This window comes from Theobroma cacao, chromosome 5 (genome assembly GCF_053813885.1).
Source record: "Theobroma cacao isolate CCN51 chromosome 5, ASM5381388v1, whole genome shotgun sequence".
Classification (NCBI taxonomy): domain Eukaryota; kingdom Viridiplantae; phylum Streptophyta; class Magnoliopsida; order Malvales; family Malvaceae; genus Theobroma; species Theobroma cacao.
The window spans coordinates 38941281-38959189 of record NC_142643.1 but is presented as its reverse complement, the minus strand read 5'-3'; the positions used below and the strand labels follow the sequence as shown (position 1 = coordinate 38959189).

General features: G+C 32.4%; 3 protein-coding genes across 5 annotated transcripts; all 3 read right to left on the bottom strand.

Annotated features, from left to right (window-relative positions):
• Window positions 1–4706: 4706 nt before the first annotated feature.
• On the bottom strand, window positions 4707–6881 carry LOC18599399 (putative F-box protein PP2-B12). The gene is made up of 3 exons (XM_007029354.3): window positions 6430–6881; window positions 5889–6007; window positions 4707–5625 (listed from the first exon to the last, which is right to left on the bottom strand). Exons 1-3 carry the CDS (start codon window positions 6736–6738, stop codon window positions 5025–5027), a joined length of 1029 nt encoding a protein of 342 aa, XP_007029416.3. The 5' UTR covers window positions 6739–6881; the 3' UTR covers window positions 4707–5024.
• Window positions 6882–9498: 2617 nt separating this feature from the next.
• Window positions 9499–12187, bottom strand: LOC18599398 (uncharacterized). 3 transcript variants are annotated; one of them, XM_007029351.3, is made up of 5 exons: window positions 12097–12187; window positions 10563–10989; window positions 10365–10481; window positions 10111–10191; window positions 9499–9730 (listed from the first exon to the last, which is right to left on the bottom strand). In XM_007029351.3, the coding sequence occupies exons 2-4, from the start codon at window positions 10929–10931 to the stop codon at window positions 10144–10146; spliced, it is 534 nt and encodes a 177-aa protein (XP_007029413.2). In that variant the 5' UTR covers window positions 10932–10989; window positions 12097–12187; the 3' UTR covers window positions 9499–9730; window positions 10111–10143. The 3 variants fall into 3 exon arrangements, with proteins under 3 accessions (XP_007029413.2, XP_007029412.2, XP_088662195.1); XM_007029350.3 differs by lacking the exon at window positions 10111–10191; XM_088806069.1 differs by lacking the exon at window positions 10111–10191 and having other exon boundaries at window positions 12065–12166.
• A 542-nt stretch (window positions 12188–12729) lies between these two features.
• Window positions 12730–15792, bottom strand: LOC18599397 (uncharacterized). The gene is made up of 5 exons (XM_018120570.2): window positions 15690–15792; window positions 15173–15336; window positions 14870–15059; window positions 14333–14724; window positions 12730–14214 (listed from the first exon to the last, which is right to left on the bottom strand). Exons 1-5 carry the CDS (start codon window positions 15790–15792, stop codon window positions 12730–12732), a joined length of 2334 nt encoding a protein of 777 aa, XP_017976059.2.
• Between the last annotated feature and the right edge of the window lie 2117 nt (window positions 15793–17909).

Here is a 17909-nt window from a genome sequence, read left to right as displayed (position 1 = left end):
TCCTAACTAAGCCTTTTTTACCGTAAAAGTCAATGCGGGTGAACTTATTGCCATTTAATTTTAGATTAAAAAGGAAATGTTATTTTATTTTCCAATCGAATAATTTTACTATTTACAAACGTCATAAAAGTGGTAATCAATGAATTTTCGCGCCTTTCTAAAACTTTTTATGAATTTTCCAACAATTAAATTTTTTTATAAAATTATATTTACAATAAAAAATTTCAATCATAATAAAACATTATATAATATCATATGAAAATTTAATAAAATAAATAAATTAACTAACCAATCAATATGTAATTAAACAAACCTAATATAAAATTAACCCAAACTTATACATGATAAAATTTAAACTTAAAACTTCGAGATTTTATTTGAATATTTTATTGATGACACATCATTTAAATGACAAAGAATAAATTTTAAAATTTGATTTTTATTTTAGAAAGTGAATGTTTGTTTAATTTTATATTAATTTATTTATCTATTACATTAATTTATTAATTTTTTGAGTGTAACAAGTATAATATATATGTTGAGTGACATTTTATTAGGAAAAATAATATTAATTCAATTAAATAAAAGTATTTATGTGAGAATATATATATATATATATATATTTATACAGGTGTCTTTTCGGCCCACTTGAGGTCTGTTATGTAGCCCCGGATTATAGGCCTCACCGAATCAAAGCTGTCTAGTTGAGTCTTTTAGTTTGTGAACATCGTTCTCCAAAGTAAAAGCCTAGTGTTGATACGAGCAATCATTTTCCGTCCCTCATTTTACCTTTCCTTCGAAACTCAAATTAAGTTATTCATTTCTAAAGCTCCACTCTCGTAACTGGCTGAGACAAAGAGACTTATCTTAAGATGAATTTGGGAGCACACCACTTCTCAAGAAGGACTGATACGTGCATGACCTGAGGATACCATCTATAACTATAATATAAAAGAAGCTTTGTACGGTCTTTATGAGGTATTCCGTGTGGTTGACATGTGGTTTGGTTAATAAGTTGACACTTGGTATTTCCAGAGGATGTTTGAGATACGTTTTGGGTTCGAGTTGTTTTCGACGAGCTCCATGTCTGCATTTTTTGGGTTTTCTCTTAAGTTGCTTTGAGTAGGTTTATTAACCAGGTTCTCTCTACAAACTCTTTTTTAGAGTCACCTGAAGGTTGTTTAATTTATTGGAAATTGGAAACCGCTCATGGAGGCTATACAATCGATGACGTAGATGTTTTCAGAACATTTACGTATCTGGGTTTTTGAAGAAATCATCTCAATGTCTGTCATTGCTTTTCTGTTATGATTATGGCTGGGTTTGGATGATTTTTCTAGAGTTGCCTTTCGTTCTGAGGACGATTCTTCTTTTCATTCTCTTTGGATTGTTTTCCTTTCTCTCATCCTCTTCCTTTACCGTTTGTATGTTTATCAGATTTGGTTTATCTTATTTAGGTTGACGTCGTTTCTTTTTCCTTGGGTGCATTTGTTCGTAACATTTTTTGGATCTTTTTGTTCCCTTGATCGATTTTGTCTTTTTTGCTTTTTTAAGGTTTGAATCGATTTAGGATTTTCTTGTTCATCGTTCATCTGAGGGTTTTTTGGGAGATTAAAAAACATGTGTTGTTTGTTTTCAATCAAGAATCCTTTTTCATCAATTTTACTCTTTATATTTATAGGTTTTGTATGAATTTATAATACTTTTCTTATCTGTTGTGTTTTTTCTTTTTTTTTTTATTTTCTGTTCATTATTTGGTTTTGAAATAGGTTTTTGTTATTTTCAGAGTTTCTATTGATTTCAGGGTATATGATTTAGTATTTGTTTGGGTTTTTTTATAGAAAAAAAAAACATATGTGGTTCTTTTCGTTTTGAGAATCATTTTCAATCAATTTTTTTCTACTCAATATTTGTTTGTAATTAATTGTATGTGTTCTTATTTGAAGTATTTTGTTGGAAATTATATATGTTTTTCATAAAAATCATTTATATTTTTTCTTCTTTGGGTTAACCAACTGATTTAAATTTGTTATTCTTTATTCATATCTTATATGTTTTTTTTTCATGTGTTTTGTTGTTAATTTTTATTTAGCTTTTATTCTGCAGCCAAGTTTGCTAAATCAATTGCTTACTCAAATATGCTTAACTTTTAAATTAAATATTTTTTTATTATTTATTCATATTTTAATATGATTTTTTACTCAGTAAATTGTATATGTCGTGCAAACTAAACATGCATGGAAATATGATATTCTTTATTCTTTGAGTTAACTAATTGACTTAAATTGTTTATTCTTTATTCATATCTTATATATCCTTATTTTCATATGTTTAATTTGTTGTTAATTTCTATTTGGTTTTTATTATGCAACGAAGTTTGCTAAAACGATTGCTTACTCATGTATGGTTAACTTCTTAATTAAATTTTTACTTTAATATTTAATATATTTTTTGTCACGTGTTTTCTCATTAATTGCTATTTTGTTTTTATTTTACAAAAAAATTTGCTAAATTAATTGCTTACTCAAGTATGCTTAACTTTCCAATTACTTTACTTTAGAGTGAATTATTTTCTATAATTAATTTTTTTTGCCTTTTGTGAACATTTTTGTTATATTTTGATAGCTTCTGTTAAGCCATATAGTTTGGTGTTAATGTTCAAGTTATTATCATGCATTTGTACTGTTATTCAATGTCAATTATGATTTAGTTATGTTTATTGTTTTACTTTGTAAATGGAGGATTTTTGTTGTCAAATCAATTGTTTCATGATCTTTAATGTTAAAAGTAGTAATATTTTGTATTATCATTGATGATCCAATTTCGGAGTGAAAAAAATCCTTCTCATCGTTAAAGGGAAAGTGGGTCATCAAAGGAAATTAGCAGGTTATGATATGACCTCTCATTTCTTTAGCGATCAAAAGATAATTTCTCTCTCAAAATTTGGCCCATCCCGTGACGACACAAGCATTGCTAACTCAATACATATAACAGCATATATAAACATATAATTATATTTTACTACTATTTGAACAAAAAACACATTTCTTAACAACTACAAAGTCAATATCCTGATATATCTATTAATTATATTTGCTTTGTTATTAAAATATGTTGATGCATTTGTTTTACAAAATGAACTTCCAGTTTTCGTAAACAAATATTTCTATGTTTGTTTCACCATAATTCACTATTTGTTTGTTATTTTGCAGTCTCTACTTTAGGTTGTGATTTGGAATTGACAAAACCCGTAGCAAGATTTTGTAAAGATTCTTCAATAACTTTCCTTTTTAAATTTTAGTTGATCATTTGCTTCTATTCTTAGGATGCTCTATTGATTTCGTTTTTGGAAATTATTGCTTATACATATTTTTTATGCAAATTACAATAAAATTGACGCTACGTTTTTATTTACTGAACATACATGTTTGCTTTTGAGAATAAATAAATTAGTATTATTTTTCTTTACTGTTTTCTCAATAAAAAGCTCCCTTCAAAACACATGACTGACTCATACATTACTTTAGTTTAACATTTTCATTCCATCTTTTATAACAATTCGAATGTTAATAGAATATTTTTCTTCCTATTAAAATAACAGTTAGTTGATGTTATCCATTTTATACATTGTAGGAAATCTTCCAAAACAACCCACCAGCCAAAGAACACCTCCTCAGAAAAACCCTTCCCCACTGCTTATTGCTAGTGAATGCTGAAATTTGAGTGTCAAATTTGACAAACACTGCCTTATATTTTTTGTCTGCAGGTAGTCATAAATATTGAATATAGACATCTTAACTTTTGTATGGTACTACCATTCCACCCATCTTAGAAATGTGAGAAAGCATATCAATATAACATGATCTTAATTTTGCAATTAAGCTTCATTGCCCATTTGTCTTTTCTTTTCTAAGATATTCTGAACAAGTATACAAGTAAACAAATATAAGATTTGATTGCACCTAAATATTTAATTCAATAATAAATAAGTTGTTTAAGATAATTGAGTTTAAATCCTCATTTTTACGTATAGTATTTATGTTTGCTTAAAAGTAAGTTACTATGCTTTGGTATGTGTTAAAACCTATAAATAAGTTAATAACTTAAAGGCAATGCCAATTAAAGCATAATGGTTTCATAAATATGAAAAATGTTAATTTTTAATAACCAGAATAAAATAATCTGATATAATATTTGAAAAAATTTTAAAAAATTAAAGTGTTTTTATTAAGTACAATTAAGTTTTTATTTGTTTACTTTGAATCAAATAAATTACCATTAGTTAAAACATCACGTGACATTATAGTGTAAAAAATTTATGTAATTATATTTTCATGTCATATCTAACATGTTATATTATTATTCATTGTAACATATCAACGTTTCACTATAACATTTTAATATGCCATGTCAACAACATTTAATATATAATGACAAATAACATTCAACATTTCATATAAAATAACAAATAACATTCATTTAATTGTTAATTAAAAAACCTATTTGACTTAAAATAAAAATATATATATACACTTGATTGAGTACAATAAAAAAATAAAAATTTATTTAAATTTTACCAAATAATTAAAAGATTTGTTTAGATATTAAGCCAAAAACTTTCATTTTATGTCTTAGTATTTTTTGCAGCCAAAACATTTCTTTCTGGCTTTTGCTTAAAGAAACGCATATACCAGTAAAAGAAGCAATTGAACCAAGCGTCATAAGCGGCCTCTTAGACTCTCATCATTATTACTATGTGGAAGTTATGAGGATCCAAAGATTAAACACACTTTTCCATTTTTCTTCATACGAAATAACATCATCTCAAAAAGAAAACAAGTTTTGAGCATAAAGTTTCAGAAAGAGGTAAACTGCTTCGTTACCACAATGCTTAACAGGAGCACTGAGGGGTAAAATGCTGAAAGAAGCGGTCTTCGGGCATACAATTGACATGTTTGGAAGCGGGCTTATGCACACTCATCACTACCCGAAATTAAGGCATCTGATTCAATTTTCGAAGTCGATCAAGGGAGCGAAGCAGAAAAATCTTGGTTTTTAGAGTCCTGTCCACTCAAGATACCAGTATTCAAGCACAAATCCGAGGGAACAGGGGCATTGTTTTCTGACCCTCCACAGAGATTAGGCCTGATCTCAATCCCCTGGATAACGAGGCCACCCTTCCAGTGACCACCCTTAATCTCCAAAACACTCATTTCCAATTCCTCATCAGTGCATCCCTCGTTGAAGAACTCACCCAGCTCAATCTCCAACCACCCATCTACTCTCACCTTCGGGTACTGATCATCACTTGCAGTAGTAGGTACAGATGCTTGCAACCCAAAGAAACGGCTTCTGTTAAATAGCCCAATTCCCCTCGGGGCAATCGGGAAACGACCTCTCCGGCGTCTTTCTGAATCCAAATAGACAGTTCTCTTCTGACCTTCAGTGCCAACAAGTCCAACACTAGCTTCCACAGATTGGAGGTCGAACCCATAAGCTCCAGAAGTTGTTGCCTTGAACACAAGGTAAGCCTTATAGTGCGTCATGGGTGAAAGCATGGAGATACTGATCCTCCCACGGATTTCAAGCCAACAAACACTAATAAGCTCTGCTACCTCTTCAAACCTGTTTTTTACATGAAATGTTTTCATGTTAACAACAATAGAAAATAAATTGTGAAAAAGAGCGGTAATGGACGAAGCGAGTAGAGGCGAGAAGTAGAACTTTCATCCACTAATTCTTTTCACCTATTCCATTCTATAATAATCTAAGATTCACAATTCTTAGTTGGGTCTTATAAACTTAGATGGTAATGATGAAAGTATAAGAAAAAACGGAAAAGACCCAACCAGAAAGGCAGGGGCGAGGGGAGAGACAGAGAGAGAGACCTGGACTCAGGTATGGAAATCCATCTCCAATAAGTTGGAGTGTCACCCCATACAATGAAGAGGTCCCTGGCAGATAGCATGTAACATTTCTTGTCGCTCCCTCTTTCCAATGAAAAGCTCTGTTTCATGAAAATTAGCATAGTTAAAAACTAAGTTACACGCAAAAAAATCAATGGAAGAAAGACCACACTCTGATCATTATCAAACTGAACATAATGTTTTGACTTTTGAGAATTCCCTATTAAAGAACAAGCAACATTAATCATTTTTGCTAATTGATAACGTCTATTAAAATGTCTAGAGCTCGTCGGATAGATCAGATTCAAGAAACTCTAATTCACGGAGAGGAGCACCAAGAATTTGCAAAGAAAAAAAAAAGATTAAGCAAGCATGTTAAGAGTTCCTTGATAAGACCAAAAAGATGATTGAAAATTTCTTAAGGTCCTCACCTTTTTGTTAATTGCCTCATATTTTATCATATCCAAAAATTGCTATGGAATTTTCGAACAAAAAATTAGGAAGAGACGGTGGGTTCAATTACCTTTCGGCCCCCGTCGATAAGGACAGGATTATCACAAAGGCTGAGATAAAGCGCTTTCTTGGAAGCGAGCGATGAGGGAATTATAGCCCGATAATCAGACGGTAAGAAGCATTCCCAGACGGCGTCGGACTCGGCAGCCGATTTAAAGACGGTGGAAACCGCCGACAATCTGCAGGAATCACGAGGAGTGGTGAAGGAAAGGATGGCGGCGATGCAATCTTGAGGGAGAGCATTAAGGTCGAGGAGTGGTGACGGCAAGGACGGCCCTCCTCTTCCTCCTCCTTCAATCTCAGAAACCTCGGATTTCATGAGAATCAGTTACAAATTTCAAGAACAGAAAAAAGAAGAAGCAAAAAACAAAAGAAGGGGGGAGGAGAAACTGTTTAGGTCAAGTGAAGGAACGGTGGTTGGCAAACTTATTTATAAATAGGGGAGTGAAGGGGGAAAGCTTAGCGGTTAAGTCTTTAGGATATATTTCTATGGCATGGGAACCGGCCATGAAATGGGCATCCCGAAAAGCAGCTTTGCCTCGGTAAGGTCTAAGATTTCAGCACATCAGAATCGGCCACACAAAAAGATAGATAGATGCCGACTACCATATTTAATTATTTTTCTATTTTTATTTATCTTATTTAACCGATAACAATTATAGCACATCCATAAAAATCCAATTTATTTTCTAAAATAGGGATAAGTAATATTTGATTTTTTTTAATTTAAATTAATACATAACATCAAACAATAATAATCTATAAATTCCTACTACTCCTACTACTATCTATTATTAGTGTTATTAGGAGTAGATTAAATTATTGTTTATTACAATAAAAGGAGGTCAAAAATATTGTTGTCAACTCTCAAATCCCAAACTTTGCTTCACATTCAAAAACCGGCGTGAAAAGAAAAACTTTTGCAATTAAGGCCATGCCATTCCGAGTCATCAACGTGGTCTTTTCATTCAGTCTACTTGTATTCGCACAAACTCTGCACTTTCAATCCCCATAAAACAAATCGGTACTTCAATAATTTATAAACAGAGTGGGGCTCGCTTCGCTTGGAGTGGCTTTTTTTTTTTTATTTTTTTTAAATGGACATATATATAATTGATTTTGAACTGAATAATATTTATAACTTAATTTATATTAATATTTGTGGTGAAAAAAAATATTTTAATTTTTATGTGGTCGAATTCTTTTAATATTAGCAACGTAATTGTGAAATAAAATCTTTATTCAAAACATATTCTTGAAAATGAAATTATTTTTATTAAAAAATTTGATTCAATTATTAATACCAAATATCATAGTTTAAATGATACTTTATTTATATTTAGTTAAATGAGTTATATAAACATATTATAAAACAAATTGATTTGATTTTGCACTCAGCGTTCTTTCTTCGTGCTTTTCTTTCCATTCGCAACTCAAATTAGTCAATTAATAATTTTATAAATTTAATTCATGCATAAGAATTAACAATTAAATAATCAAAACAATATATATATATAATATGATTAACAAAGACTTCTAGTTTATAATAACATTGATTAGTGAAGGTCGCCAAGCATAATTATCAAAATCGAATCAAAAAGTATCAATGGCTCAATTGTAGGGTCAATGTTTTGAATTGCATATTTAATTTTTTTAAATATATGTTGTTAGAAAAAGGAAAATTTTTTATATAATATAAAATTATATAAATTATAAAAAAATTAAATTATCTATTTTAAGATAACTCTAAAATATAGTATTATAGTATATAGTATTATAATATAACTTTAATGAGATATTATAGTCTAACTAAATAGTAGTATTGTATAATAATTTTAATTAAATAATTTATTTATAATTATATATTTAAAAATAAATTATTTAAGAATATAAACAAACATAACCCTTGATTTGATGGTTGTAAAGACCGTAAAGGATAAACACACTTGAATAGGAGATAGAATAATTAGTATTTTAATTTTAAATAAAATTTATCTTGTAATTTAATTATCCATACATTTTAATTAACTCTTATCTTATAATCTAATTATCTGATAGAGGTTTATAAATATAATATTTCTATTGTATAAATCAATATAGAGATATAACCGATATTATTATTATTTTTTAAAAGTTATATCTTTCATATTGAATATTTGATTCATTTATTAATATATGATCTCTTTACTTAATCATTGGTTAGTGAATGATCTCTTTATTTAAAAAATAAAATTCAAAACCCCTTTTCCTAAATAAAAAAAAAAAACATCTTCCTTGAAACCAATGTTCAATTTCATTAATGACATTTAAGTGATTTTAATTTAATATAATGTTTTAAACATGAGTTAAATTGGGTAAATATCAATTTAACTGTTTGAGTCAATATCGGATTAATGTAAAAATTAAAAAAAAAATTGATTAAATTTAATGGTGTCATACTGTCATTTGTTTACCCGATCTAATATAAGAACCGAATTGGTCTGACCGTGGAGTCACTGGTTCAACAGATGTGACCACAGATATGATCCGATTTTAATAATATGTGAACAGGTCCTCACTATATCTAATTAGTGAGGGTCATTGTTAAGCCTCAATATATCTAATTAGTGTAAGAGCTTTTAGCGTGGACACATGAGGCTCACTTCACTGAGATTCTCTTTTGTTGAGGTGATTTTAATGAAATGCAGAAATGCCAATATTCAGAGCAAAAATCATTACCATTTCCCTCTTTGCCATAATCTCAAGAGTTGAGAGAGTGTAAAGGAACCAGCTTCCTTGCAAGAGTATCTATCACCTGATCCCACTGGAGTCTCTTAGAACAGCAGCCACGCTCGCAACAGAGGTGTCCCTTGCTAGAGCACATCCGCGTTCAGCTGCCACCTCAGTGAAGGAGCATTAACAACTCCCATATCACCGTTAACACTCACACTTCATAGGCTGAGACCTGAAAATTATTCAAACTGCTACCTCCCGTACAATTTTGTCATAAGAGAAACAGGATCAACAAGGCAATATGACCTATGTCCAATGCTGGTATTTAGTCAGTTCAGAGTTATAAGCAGAAATAAATCGATGGACATTCTGTTATAACAATCACAAGCTTTATTCCCCTCAGAGAAGCAGGACTAAAATGAATAGCCAACACCTTTAACTAATTAAGGAAAGGCGCTCAATTTCCAGAGAATAATTCTGCATGATGAATAATTACAGTAGACAACTTATGAAATTTGACTTTACAGATAACCATCTCTCCTATCTTGTTCCTCAGCTTCCTTGTTAGCAGCTTGAACAGATTTGAACCAAAGAAATGCCTGTATATTCAAAGTCAGATTAGCAGAACAATGCCTTAGATTGAGGTAATAATTTCAAACTAATGTTTCATAAGTACTCCATAAACCACTTTGAAAATGGGCTTGCTTGTCACCAAATAAAAGGACTATTAGGTTATAATATCAACATATGTTTAAATTTGTTGACAAAACTATTTTTTTAGTTACGTAGCATCGCAACCTTCATTCTTCCAAATCAATCAAAATTATTGGTAGGAGCCAAAGTTGATTATAAATAGGACCTTATTACATTAGATCACAAAACATATCGGATTGGATTTAGAACAGTTTACAATATTAAAGCCAACACAGTTAAAGATAAACATGTGGTAGTCTGAGACCTGTAATTTTTCTAAAATCACCTTTCTTCTTTGTTTAGAGTTTCCTGGGAGCTTTCAGCAACAAAAGTCAAGGGATGCCAAAATGAATTGCAATTCCTCAAACTACAAATAATTGTTAAATTCCCCAAAAAGCGAAGTTATACTTGTGGTATCAATTATATGTTGTTAGATTTCAGGAACTAGACTCCACAGGGAAACAATTAGAGATGATTTTCCCTCATTCAACATATTAAAATCAATACCAGAAAATAGAAAAATAAACTAGAAAAACTCACAGAAGTGGGGATGCCAGTAAATACAAAGAAACCAAGCAAGGGCGCATAGAAAATGCTGTCTGAGTTTACAACTCCGAAAACAGGCCTTTGGTTGGCATACTCAAAAATAGAACCTATCTGCAGGATGAAGAGGAAAAAGTTTAGACATCTTATTTTTGTGGGTGTCAAACCATTATAGATTAAGAAGAGCAAGCATACTGCAGCAATGGCAGTTACTGCTGAGGCAAGTAAGTAAACATAGAAGGGAATCTCAAAACTCTGCTGCGCTGTGTACTCCTTCCCTTCATCTTGGGCCCAAGGAGGGGGCTCATCAGAATCGGGTCTAGCCCAAGATGGGACAGTTTCTTCAGACTTGCTGGACTTTGCAGAACCTTCAGTCGCAGCAAACACAAGAAAGCCACGAGATAACCTTTTGTTTTGATAAACATGAAAACATCTTGTGGCATGTTGATTCAGAATCCTTTCTCTAATGCCCGAAAATAATCGGGGACATGATGAATTTTCTTTTATAAGGACACCACGGATTAAAGTTGAATTGCATGGAGACAATAAGGTTACAACCATCATATCCTCCTCTTCCTCTTAATCCTTGTTTGTTATATCGTTTCTGCTCCTAGAAACAAACCTAGAGTGACAATAAGAACATAAAGAAAATTGTTAGAAGCTGTATATAGGGGTAGGCAAATGGTCGGTTTCGTTAATTCAGTTTAAAATGCTTTAAAAAAAAATTGACTTTTTTCGATAACTACACTAACTGTTTTAGAGAGGAAAATCGATGGACTGAGACAAAATAAAGGCTGAAACTAGAGTCATACTAAGGAGCCAAAAGAACAAAAAGCAAAAAGAAAGAACAGGTTACATATTCACAGGACATTCTTTCATTATTAACATCTTTTGCTTCAACAGTACATAATAAGCTTTCCATTCAAGAAACCAATTCATAGAACACATCTCAAAATGAAATTCTAGCTCAAAATAACACAGTACTAAGGATGTAAGTAAGAAAAACAAAATTACATGGTATCTCAATAGGAATCAAATTTCTCATTCAGTTTTCTTTCATTGAAGTTCTGCTCAATACAGCAATCTAGAATTCTGATTACAAAGCAAAACCAAATGGAAAGATAAATATAAAGCATGCCACAAGTTTGCCTTCATGGCCCCATAAATTTTTTTTTTAATCTATTTAAAGCATTAAAAAAAAAACAGAAATCAGGTTCGTTCATTTTAAGTCAACCAGCCCAAACATGATTTTGTTTGCAATTTCAGAGTTCCCTAGTATTCTTAACCAGCTATCTTCAAATTTTGCAACCTCCCCACAAAAAACCGAACCTTGCCACTAAACCAGAACAACAGCAGGTTAAATTTTAAGGCCCGGAATGTCCAGTCTGATGACTGTTAGTAAAATATAAAAGGACATTCTATAGGCAAATAGCTAACATAGATGAATACATTGAAGCAACTTTCAAGTTTTAACCCACAAAATCACATGATATAATATAATATTTTCCATCCATACCCTCAGCAAGTAAACCAAAGTTCAGAAAAATAAAATTATACAAGCACAAAACTACAAATTCCATGGTACCCAGTTCTCAGACTCAGACAATGATCATGTAAAACTAACACAAGAAAAAGCAACAAGAAGTTAATAGCAAAGAAGTTCATGAATTTGTCTGAGGATTAAGCAAAGCACAAACATTAAAAGCTGAGCCGAGACGTAGCAGAGAACCTGAGAAGAGAGTTGCTGGGCTGGTGGTGCGGAAAAAGAGTGGAGAGTAGAGGCAAAGGCTGGAGAAGATAAAACAGAGAGGGACCTTTTTACATATCTTTTCTATGGTTCATTTTAATTGGGTTTGGGACCCAACCTCCATCTTGTCAAAATGGGCTTGAGTTTTCACATTAGGCATTTTGGCAAGCAAAGATGGGCTTTTTATAGGCACACCTCCCTGGGGGCTTTTTCTGTTAGGCATTTCAGATTTCTGACTTGCGTTTGTAAATTTAATTGTGGGTTTATTAAAATAGAATCTGTAGGATGGGAAATACAATATTGTAAAAATTAGTAATATACTAATTGTTATGCAGTTGTCAGTTGTTCGGGTGATTATATTAATATTGTAACATATTTGGTCTTAGCATGCCAACACCTAACCAAGTTGTCTAATTTCTGAGCGAAAAAACTGGGAAGGCTTATGAATTTTTTTGCTGCACATTTAATTGAATAATGAAGATAACAAGTTCTTGTAACTCAGACATAGACAAAAACATTAAAGAGAAGACAAAGTCACTTCAGTTTCTGGGTGGCATAAATGGCTTCTCTCTCGACCAAAATGTTCCCATTTGACTCCCTACCAATGTGTTTTGCTCAAAAATAGACGGTTGTCTTAGCCTTTGTGAAGGTAAGTGGACGTCGATGGGTGTTGTCCAGGTCTATTTCGCTTACATCCTGTGATCCTTCACTGCTGCTGTAGCTCAGTGAATCATTTACCTTCGTAGATCGCCTTCGGCTCTTTCTGCTGGACCCCGAGGAATTGCTCTCATCATGTGAGCCCTTGCTGCTATTATGGTGTAAAGAAACGTTTCCATGCTGTGATTTCCTGCTGCTCTTCCGACTTAAAGAAACACTTGCATCAGCTGAATTCTTGCTGCTATTATGGTGTAAGGAATCATTTCCTTCCTGTGATCTCCTGCTGCTCTTGCGACTCAAAGAAACATTCCCTTCAGGTGATTTTCTGCTGCTATTACGGCGTAAAGAAACATTTCCGTCCTCGGATTTCCGGCTACTTTTCCGACTCAGAGAAACACTTCCATCAATTAATTTCCTGCTGCTATTATGGTCTAAAGAATCATTTTCATCCTGTGATTTGAAGCTGCTCTTGTCACTCACAGAAACACTTCCATCAGTTGATTTCCTGCTGCTATTGTGACCTAAAGAAACATTTTCATCCTGTGGTTTCATGCTGCTGTTTTGACTTGCATAATTACTTTTATCAAGCAATTTCCTGCTGCTTCTGTCACGACTTGAAGAGGGACTTTCATCAACTGAGTCACTGCTGCTACTGCTGCTTAAATAATCATCATTTTCCGGTGACTTCCTGCTGCTTTTGTGGCTTGATGAGAATGGTGATTTCCTGCTATCTTCGTGACTTGGAGAAAAGCTCGCATCCTGTGATTCCTTGCTGTAATTGTGGCTTGACGAAAATAGTGAATTATTACTGCTCTTTTGGCTCAAAGAATCACTTTTATCATGTGCATCCCTGCTAGTTTCTTCCGAAGAAGCATGGCCTAAAGAAAACAGTGATTTCGCACTACTCTTTTGGCTCAAAGAAGCACCTCCCTCATTTGAACTTATGCTGCTTTCTTCTCTGGAAGAAGCACTTCCATCACTGGATCTTCTGCTATGATCAATAGTCAAAGCACTTTTTCCAGGTGTATGCACACTGCTACTGCGGCTCGAAGAAACACTTCCCTCTTGTGAATTGCGGACCTCATCATTTTGATCATGTTCTGATTCACTATCCGTATCAGCATTATGAACAGAGTTGTGTTGTTCCTTCAGCTTCCCAGTATCACTATGCTCCAAGAATTGCAGCTTAGATGAGATGCAATGCAACTTAGAAGAGATAGAAGGAGGAAGAGTGGGAGGAATACTATTCTCTTCTGTGGCCATAGAAAGAAAACTTAAGGCTGTCACCACATCACTCATCAAAGGACGGGCCGCAGGTTCATCTTGGAGGCACATGGCTGCTATTGCAACAGCTTGATTCAAACCCCTTTCAGGAAATTGCTTCTTAAGTAAAGGATCTGCCATATCTGGAAACTTCTTCGGTTCCCTGAATATTGGTTGTGCCTGTTGCAAGCATAGAATGATACCGAGTGGTTGATATTATTAAATTCTTTTCCTAAATTAATGCTATAAAAGATTGGAAATCTATCACTTCGTTTCTACTACAGACAAAGCTACTTACCCAAGCAACTAAGTTTTGCTCGTCGACAGGTTTGGTAGTGTCAATGGCTCTTCTTCCAGTGATTAGCTCTAGTAGAACAACTCCAAAACTGTATACATCTGCAGTAGTTGTGAGCTTACCGGATCTTGAATACTCCGGAGCACTGTAACCATAAGTTCCCATCACCCTTGACTGCATAGGCATCTTGTCTGCGGAAGGGCCAAGCTTGGCCAGTCCAATATCAGAGAGTTTTGGATTGAATTCTTCATCTAACAAAACGTTTGAGGATTTGAGATCACGATATATAACAGGAGGATTGGCCTTATCATGCAAATACTCTAGACCTTGAGCTGCCCCATATGCTATTTTCATTCGGGTTATCCAATCTAATGGCTTTTTCCCAGGTTTTATATCTGCAATTACACTATACAAATATTAAAATTTGTCTTTCACTTCACATACCGACCATGATGTGAATTTTTAAGCAAATAATTTGAAAAATAATTTAATGAAAATGAACAGAGAAAAAGCAAAAAGAGCAAAAGGAAAAGTTTGTACCAAGTAGATGACCTTCAACACAACCCCCTGGCATGAATTCATACACCAAAAGCCTCTGATCTCCATCAGCACAGTATCCAATGAGATTGACCAGATTTGGATGGCGCAAGAGACTCAGTTTTGCAACCTCAACAAGGAACTCATTGTTTCCTTGCATTGCATTCCTGTCAAGTTGTTTAACAGCAACCACCTGTTTCCAATGAAGGCTAAAGGATCATAATTCATTACCGAAGTTTAAGGTCCATTTATAAATTCAAAAGAAAGAAACAAAGATAGGGTAAAAGTGTTGGCAGTAAAGAGCACCTGTCCGGTTGCCTGAAGAGTCCCCCTGTAAACTCTTCCGAAACCACCTTCACCCAACAAACATTCTTGACGGAAATTCTTGGTTGCGGCGGCTAGCTCTCGAAAATTGAATGTTTGAACGGGAATGTTTCCCCTTTCAACTTGGTTGGACACCTCCATATTTTCTGTATCATGTTTTTGTTTCTTAATTATTATAAAATAACTAACAAAATGTCCTATGAACATCAGAGCATTTACTCCAATGATATACGTATGAAGCCTTATATCCAATTAATCGGATTAGAATCTCTTTTTTCTAAAATAATAATAAAAAATCCTTGTTACGTTGTGATTTAATTATATATTTGTTATGCATGATAATGAAAGCTAAGAATTAGATCTCACTTGATGCATACCTAACCTAATAACCATGCAAGGTTGCCCCGAGTTCCGTGTTTCCTCCAATAAGGAATGAAGTGAATAAACATATTAATTAGGCTAGTAGTTGGGAAAATAAGCAACAAAGCACAGGGCATACCAGGCACTCTTGATTGAACAAGGGCGTCATAGGGAGAGTCATGCTCTTTTTTACCGGTTTCCTTCTTGCTTCTTTGTGATGAGAAACATGGGAAGCAATTCATTTTTGAAGGAGAGGAACCAGAAAAAAAAAATGGCTTCGGAAACCAGCAAAAGATGACGAATATTGGTGAGGTGGACAGGCAAAAGTTTGCACACAGGAGCTGAGGGGACCTTCAAAAGATTGAAGGACCCCTCACAGGAGGAGGCGCTTTTGCAGCCAGGGAAAACAAGAAGAGATCACGAGGACCCATGCTTTTGGAAAGGAGCAAAAAAAAAAAAAAATGTTAGTTGTTTTTCCTTAGAGTTCTCGGAGAAAAAGAGGGAGAATTGAGTGGACATTTGAAAAGGAAAGCCAAAAATATGAGATTCAAAATTCTGTTGGTTTGGCGTTTCAGCCTTTTAGGGCAAATGGAGGGAAATTTCTTTGTAAGCCCAGGCTTATTTGGTGAAGCTTTCTAACCACTGATTTGCAACATTACAGTTAAATTATAGTAATTACATAATTTTGACTTTGTCCCGCTTTTCAATTGCATGGGACATGCAATCATATTGTCAGCTACGTAAAAAGAGTTCCCACCACATTGAACATATTCATTTGTGCCATGCAATTTGTTTTAAATATATTACATTTTTGTTCCAATTATTATATCATTTTTAACTGATTTGTTTTTAAATTTCGTATCATTTGAACATTTGCTTGGCTATTTAGTATCATATATGTATTTTCGAGATATAATTCAAAAAATAAATAATTTTGAAAGAAGTGTATTGTGTTATGTATATTGTCTCTATCTAATTCAAATTGAAATTTAGAATAAAAAACTTGGTATAATTGATCAAATGTTGGGGGAAGAATTTCTTTGATAGGTCCGTACCAATTTCATCAATGAGTAAATCAAAGAAAAATTTGTATTTGTCTTCATATCTGAAATATATCAGCCAAAAGTGTCAAAGGTATTTGTTTTTTAAATAAAAGGTGGTGGAAGAGAGATGAGGATCTCATTTATGTAGCTTTATCTTCTTCTTTTTTTTTTTTATGAAAGAAGCTCATTTAATAATTTGATTAGCTGTGTGTTGATTTTATATTTGAACATTGATATCCTTTTTTTTTATTATATTCTTTTAATTTGTTTAAAAGGCCAAAAACTACTTTTATAATTTTATGTGTAATGATTTGTTATATTATATATATTTAGTCATATCCTTTTGTATGTTTAATTACAATTAGTTATTTAATTTTTTTTAATATGCATACTCTCTCCGTTTCATTTTTTTTGTTCCTAAGTATCTAACTTTCATTAAGTTTGACAAGAACAAACTTTTATTTTAGCGTATGTTATATTAAATTTTTTTTAAAAAATTATGAATTATTGATGTATCATGATTTATAATGTCAAGAATTAAAAAAAAAAGATGGAAGAAAAAAACATGAGACGAGAGTGTCAATAGCTAAGTTGGAGATGGGTCAATTTTACCTATATATATATATATATATATCAATAATGAAGTTAAAATACATTATTAACACTGAATATATAATTGTAAAAGTTTCAAATAACTTCTTCAGTATATAAATTGAAAAAAAGAATTACAAAGTATTTTATATATAGCTTCGTTTGACCCCTGCAAAAAAAAAATTGGAGCTACATTTCTTGATGATGGAGTTATTGGAAAAATAATAAAAAAAAATAATGAAGAGGGTCCAGAGGGAGAGGCAATATACCGTGTATTTGTTTTTTTCTATTTGTCTTCACAAAAAAATTAGTCATTTCATACCAAATTAAAGTATTTGTTAAATTGGTGATAAAATAATCTCTCATCTATTTAGTTTGGGTTTTATACGTGTAAATATATATAAAAGTCACAATTATCTGTTTTGAGTGGTAGAATCCTTTTGTATTTGTACTTCTTTCTCCATAGCTTGATTTGCTATTGTTATGACATGCCAGTTATATCATGTTAATAAACTCACTTTTAAAAAAAAAAAAAATCACTTTACCTTTGAAGGTTTTAGTTGAATATTAATTTTTAAATTTAACATGATATCAAAACCAACATTATTCCATTTTGTTATCCCGCTACAATAGATATGCTATGCCTACATGTGTTGTCCAAACTAAACAATAGATTTATTATTCTTAAATGTGAAATTAATATCATAAAATAGATCCATTATCCT

Bases quoted from the DNA above. Each gene is read 5' to 3' on its own strand.
- LOC18599399 (XM_007029354.3), bottom strand. From the start codon at position 6,738: ATGAAATCCGAGGTTTCTGAGATTGAAGGAGGAGGAAGAGGAGGGCCG. The intron at 6,008-6,429 runs GTAATTGAACCC...TTCATGAAACAG, and splicing joins TTATCGACGGGGGCCGAAAG to AGCTTTTCATTGGAAAGAGG. The intron at 5,626-5,888 runs GTCTCTCTCTCT...TGTAAAAAACAG, and splicing joins ATTTCCATACCTGAGTCCAG to GTTTGAAGAGGTAGCAGAGC.
- LOC18599398 (XM_007029350.3), bottom strand. From the start codon at position 10,931: ATGATGGTTGTAACCTTATTGTCTCCATGCAATTCAACTTTAATCCGT. The intron at 10,482-10,562 runs GTATGCTTGCTC...TTCATCCTGCAG, and splicing joins CAGTAACTGCCATTGCTGCA to ATAGGTTCTATTTTTGAGTA. The intron at 9,731-10,364 runs GTGAGTTTTTCT...TTGAATATACAG, and splicing joins TTACTGGCATCCCCACTTCT to GCATTTCTTTGGTTCAAATC.
- LOC18599397 (XM_018120570.2), bottom strand. From the start codon at position 15,792: ATGAATTGCTTCCCATGTTTCTCATCACAAAGAAGCAAGAAGGAAACC. The intron at 15,060-15,172 runs GTGCTCTTTACT...CATTGGAAACAG, and splicing joins CTCTTCAGGCAACCGGACAG to GTGGTTGCTGTTAAACAACT. The intron at 14,725-14,869 runs GTACAAACTTTT...GTGTAATTGCAG, and splicing joins TGTTGAAGGTCATCTACTTG to ATATAAAACCTGGGAAAAAG.